General features: G+C 46.0%; 1 protein-coding gene across 1 annotated transcript in view; it reads right to left on the minus strand.

The window, feature by feature from the left end:
* FBLN2 (fibulin 2) overlaps nt 1-6,000 on the minus strand; it is a 71,080-nt gene that overhangs the window by 22,118 nt on the left and 42,962 nt on the right. The window contains exons 4-5 of the mRNA XM_027903247.1: nt 2,574-2,760; nt 1,356-1,562 (exon numbers count right to left, since the gene is read on the minus strand). Of these exons, the coding sequence (XP_027759048.1) occupies nt 1,356-1,562; nt 2,574-2,760 (394 nt within the window). The remainder of the gene's footprint in view (nt 1-1,355; nt 1,563-2,573; nt 2,761-6,000) is intronic.

The raw sequence follows: 6,000 nt of genomic DNA on the forward strand, positions 1-6,000 counted from the left end.
TAGCCAAGTGTAACCAGTGAGGTTCACAGTGTTACAGAATCACAGGATGTGCTGAGCTGGAAGGGACCCACAGGGATCATCCAGTCCAACCCTCAGCCCTGCACAGGCCCATCCCCAAGAGTCACCCCCTGTGCCCCAGAGGATCATCCAAACCCTCCTGCAGCTCTGGCAGCCTTGGGGCTGTGCCCACTGCCCTGGGGAGCCTGTTCAGTGCCAACCACCCTCCAGGGGAAGAACTTTTTCTAAGATCCAACCCAAACCTGCCCTTAATTTGACCCAGCAATGACCAACCCTGGCTCCTCCCATCCATCTCCGGTGTCCCACGCACAGTCCTCTCCCCTCATCACAGGTTTCTACCCCAGCTGAGCTCTGCAAACCCTTCCACACTTCTTGGCACAGCCACGGGCACCACAGACCAGCAGATCTGCAGGAACCCTGAGAGGGCAACAGGATGTGTTCACCCAAATCTGCACCACCAGCTGGTGGGGGGGAGAAGCAAAGCAAAGCGAAGCCAAACAACAACAACAACACACCCACTCCAGGTGAGCCAAATTTTGCAGAGCTAAAATAAGAACTTTTCCTTTGCTCCTTTTGGATTAGGTTCCTTCCCCAGGGCTTTAATTCAAACAAGAGAGCAGACAGCTGCCACAGGAACAGTCAAAGGCATCGCTGATGTAACACCACCTCGAGAAGGATAACATAACAAATGCTCATTGTTTGGCTTGGGCAGAGAGCTGGGAAGCCTGAGGAATTCTGTCATTGGATGGAAACACTGGGTTTGCTCGTTAAATAACTGAAAGCACTTGTAACTCATATAAGGTTTCAACTTTTCAGCTTATCTGATTTGAAATCCTGCCACTGGAGAACTCCAGACATCAAAACCGTTACAGCACAATAGACTTTCTTTTCCAGACTTCCACCACACTAGATAAATTTAGAGTTTGTTATCACTGAAAGATGTTAATGATTTTAGATAAAAATCAAAGCTCAGGAAGCAATGCTGTCCGTCTGAACCGGGTTAAGTTTATCTAGAGGAAACCTAACTGTGAAATACAAAATTACTCTGAGAAGAAAAGATAATTCATTAAAAACCTTTAGAAATCGTCCTCTGAAAAGTGCAGACACTCATTCTGAACATAGGAAACATCACCCTGAGCTCACACCACCAAAACACAAAAATACAGTATAATTATGTCTCTTAAATGATCGTTTTTCTTTATGTTTTACGATTTCTACAGAACATGTCCATGCCTCAACAGCCATAAAAAACCCTCACAGAAACTACAGAGAAGCTAAAGAAAAGCTTGGTAGATCAAAGCAGGTGGCACAAAGATATTCCCTGCCCACCTTCTCACCTGGAGAGCAGCTGGTCCCATCGTCCTGCAAGGTGAAATCTGGGAAGCACGAGCACTTGTAGGAGCCCACGGTGTTGATGCACAGATGCTGGCAGAGCTCCCCACCGTAGAGCAGACACTCATCCAGGTCATCTCCAGGCAGGCTGTTTGACAGTTCAGCTTCACTGCTGATGGACAGAGCTTCGTTGTGCTCTTCCCTCTCTGAAACTACAACAGGACAGCACCTGTTGGGTCTCTGATGGGTGTTTTTGCAGTGGCACTGGACAGAACGGGGTGTTTGGTCACACAGACTCCAAATAAAGGCAGAGCTACCCAAAACACTGCAAGGACAGAGCAAATGAACCCATCCTGGAAATAACACCAGTGTGCTGAAGGGTCACCTTCTCCCTCTGTGAAGCTGGAGGGACACACATTTTACAGGAGCCACTGAGAAACAGGGAGAGCCTGGGAGGTCACAAGCTTCCCTTTCACACTGACTGCCAACACTGCTGTTGATATTTGAACTCAGGGATCACACTGAAGCCTCATCTGGAATGGAGCCCACCAAAGAACCACGCTGCATTTCACGTTTCAGGAGAAAAATGCACCCAGTTGGTTTGGAAACTCTTCTCAACTCCACAGTTCATTGGCTCCTTCTGTACCAGCATCACCAACAGCCTGGGAGCCACTGAGCAGTGACGTGGCTGCCCTGCTGCTGAACACAACCCCTTTCCGTCCCCAACTAAGTCTGACAAGACTTTCTGTGACACCAAAACAAATTGTTCAGTGAGTCTCTGGGCCAGTTTTTCTTAAATAAACCTTTTCCCTTGTTGGTGAGAGAAAACACACATTTAGTTCACGAGAACAGAGACCAAAATGGCACCCTCACATATACAGGAGGTTACCAGGAAACTCATGTGTGACAGGTGGGTAGAGAGTGATGCTGGAGAGAACATGATCTTGGGCTGAGCCCCATGGCTGTCCAAGCTCCAGATTTGCCACGTTCCCTCCTTGGCTCCAGGACTTGGCTCTGCTCTTCAGCATCACTGTGTTTCCATGTTTAAGGATCAGAAACATCCACATGTTCTTTGCTTTTTTGAAACTGTTTTAAGAGCAAGTCTGTACTTGACCTGAGAGGCCAAGCAACTGTTCACACCACTCCTTCCAGCACCTCCCTGTACGACCTTGTGAGACACAGACCTTGTTTATGACGTCTGCAGATGATAAATGGGCACTTACCCTTCTCAGGGGTCACCGTTGGCAGAGGCTCAGGATGCCTCCTGATTTCTGGATGGATGAAGTGGTCCCCCCCCTCACAGCAGGACAGCATCACGTGGCTGCAGGGGTAGCCCAGGTTGATGTTGGACTCGCAGGTTTTGCCCTCACTCCTCAGCCTCAGGCCCAGATTGCAGCAGTCACAGCATTGCTGCAAGGGAAGGGCACTGTCAGGAACAAGCATTTGGGAGCGCTGCCAGGGCAGTGGTGGAGTCACCAGTCCTGGAACTGATCTGCACTTCCCTCAGCATCTGGAAAGGCACTTTGGGTTCAGACAGCTGCAAACACCAAAGCTTTACTTGTGCTTGTTTTTGCCATCCTGCACAGAGGGGTCAACTGCAGCCCCAGTAAACACAAAGCCTGGCTGTGCCAGGGATTTCAGCAAGGAGGGAGTGGTGCCACAGCCAGTTCCTCCCAGCTCTTGCACAGCCATTGTTTGTGTGTGCTATGAACAAATACTGTAAAAAAAACAACACAGATCTACACCTCTTAGCATCAGAGCTCAAGAAACGGTCAGTTGTTGGAAGCAATGATGTGACAGGAATTGGAAAGAGCCTGCATGGACAGGAGGATCAGCAGCCTCTGAGCCCTGTCAGTGTGTCAGGAAAGACTCTCTCTCTGCACCACTGCCCTGCAAAGCTGCTGTGACCTTTAATTACCTGGCCTTGCTGGGCACATCCTGCTGAGACAGTGGCTGGAGGGAGGCCAGGGTGCATTTTATGAGCTATTTACCTTCTTTTTACTTCCTGACACCATCCAAGCAGCAGCAGCAGCTTTGCTGACAGCTCTTGCTCTGCTGCAGGTGGCAGACAAAACCTGTGTGGTGCTTTAGTGAGTCCCATACAAACCCACTGCACAGTCAGGCCACAAAACCACATCAAATAAACTAAATCAAATTCAGAAAGACCGTACTGTGCATGCAGGGGGGACACCCAACCCAGCAGGGAACGTGAGGAGCTGGGAGTCTCTGCTGCAGAGACAGCAGGGGTCATGTGGGAATTGAAGATTCTTGTCTGGATTTAGATTTAAGTGTCCTCTTATATTTATATATTCTAATTTATTTTATATGTATTTTTATACATTTTTGTATTTTTACATATATATATATATATATAACTGACAGATTAGTTATAAAATCTTCCCCTCTGCAACTCCTCTGATATTCATCCACTCCAGTAACTCAGAGTTTGCAGCTACACTGAAACAGCCTCTCTGAACCCAGAGAGGTGACTTCAGCCCATCCAAATATTCAGCCAATGCCAAGGATCAGGCACAGAGAAGCAGGGAATGATTTGGGCTGGCCCCAGTGAGCTCTGCAAGGATGGAGAAGCAGCAAATTGAACTCAGCTCCCACTTCCCAGGAGGGAGATCCCTCACCTGAGGAGGGCAAGTAGGAGAAGGCTGGATGAGCATGGAAATGGGATGGAATCGTGTTTCAGGATCAGCCATCCCAGGGGGGCATTCCCATTAAACCAGAGCCTGTCTCCAGTAGAGAAATGGGAAACTCATCCACTGGCAGCTCAATCTGCAGAAACTCCTCCACAAAGTCACTTCTGTCAAGACTCAAGGGCTGCAGCTTTGGGGTTTTTGGAGCATTTCACACACAATACACATCAGCCAGTACTTATGGCTCCAGCTCATGGTTTATGTCCCTGCTTCCTAACCTGAAAAACCCCCAAATATCATAAACAGCAGACATTACTCACATTTGAAAATATGCACAGCCAGGAGGAGTTGCCTTTACGTGCCCAAATACATGTTTGTGAAAAATTTACAGTACAGGTCCTGAGGAAGATGAATTATTTTGGACACCGAAGAGCTAAATCATCTTCCCGAAAGAAGTATTAAAAAACACCAACCCAATTATAATGGATTGTGGTGTGCTAGAAAAAAATTCCTGTTTCCATCCTCCCCAAATCCAGAATCCTCAAATTCAAAATTTTATGAAAAGAAAAACCTATTTTCTGTATTTTTTAATTTTGTCTCTATTTTTTTCAGCTTCAATATGCCCAACAGAAGTTCAGGGTAATACAAGTTTTTACCAAAGCACTATAAAATATGTAGTATTTGCCTTGAAGAACCTGGCTTCTTTCAGTCATGGTTTGATTCCCAAATTATCTCATGAGCAGGTGGGATAGGGAGTGTTAAATCAGTCAGACACCTTTAGGTTCACATATTTTCCAGGTGAACAAAATGGTCCCATTTTCCAGTGGAAAAACCTTTTTCGCTGAAAAGTTCCTTCCACGATGCAAAAAATGGAATACCTTGATCTTCTCTCAACCGCTTTCTGAACTCCACAGGAATTCTATGGCTGATTTAACAGAAAATACAACTATTTTAACCTTCCAGTTGAGAACCATACCTTGAGAACCATTCTGTGGTTCACAGCTTTCTGTGTTCCTCTCAAAACTGTCTTTGCTGGAATCCAGCATAACTGGATTTACCATGGTGGTATCTCCATCCTCCAGGAAAAAAAAAAAAATCCCTAAGCGTGTATTTTTTGTACAAAACGAGAAAATCTTTCTTGTGATACAAGGCAACACGAAGTTTGATTCTTTTCTATTACAGTGGTACAGATTGTAATACAAAAGAAATACAAAGTCTCAATAGTCTCTGAATGTTTATTGATTTAAATTCTTTCTTTGCAAGCAGTAGCTGCAATGACTGAAGAGCTAAATGAGCTAACAGGTGACCAAAGCTGTTCCTTCAGTCACTTTACCATTTCAAATGGTTTCTCTTGAAGGGAAACATCCCATTGGAACTGGCATGAGGAACCATTCCACAAGAGTATCTTGTCCCTTGCTTCAGTTCAGACAGGAATGATGGAGTTATCCCTCTCCACCTCTTCCTGGGGAAGGAATCTGTTATCAGACTTACTCTACAGCCTGGGCTCTGCCTGGCACTCAAATAACCCGTGGGGAAAGCCTAAGAATAACAATTCTCTCCCATTTCAAACATTAATGTCTTCTCCCAAATGCACAAATTCTCTTTTTTACTTCACTGACAGACTGCAGACCCAAACAAACAGTAGTTCTGACAACGAGAAATTGGTATAGCTAATTAAACCTCAAACTCCCCAGTAGATGGCCATGGGTTTTGCTTTCCCAGTGAACAATTATCTGGGAGAATCACCAATGTACCAGGACAGACAGAACTAACCAGGTTCCTGCTGAGACAAGGGAAGCTGCATTTAAGCTCAGCTCTAGCCATGGACATTATTATCAGAGGGAAGTGAATTCCAGAAAGCACCCTTCTGGTGGAAGCAAGACAAGTGAGCAAGCAAGCTGCTGAATCTTCAAACTGGTTTAAATTGGTCGGGCTCCACTGACTCTCATAAAGCAAATCCCATTTATCCAAGCGGGGGCTGTGGCTCAGCATTTGTGATTTGCAC

This window comes from Empidonax traillii, unplaced genomic scaffold (genome assembly GCF_003031625.1).
Source record: "Empidonax traillii isolate 1590-97213 ecotype Southwest subspecies unplaced genomic scaffold, ASM303162v1 scaffold947:size350189, whole genome shotgun sequence".
NCBI classification, from domain to species: Eukaryota; Metazoa; Chordata; class Aves; order Passeriformes; family Tyrannidae; genus Empidonax; species Empidonax traillii.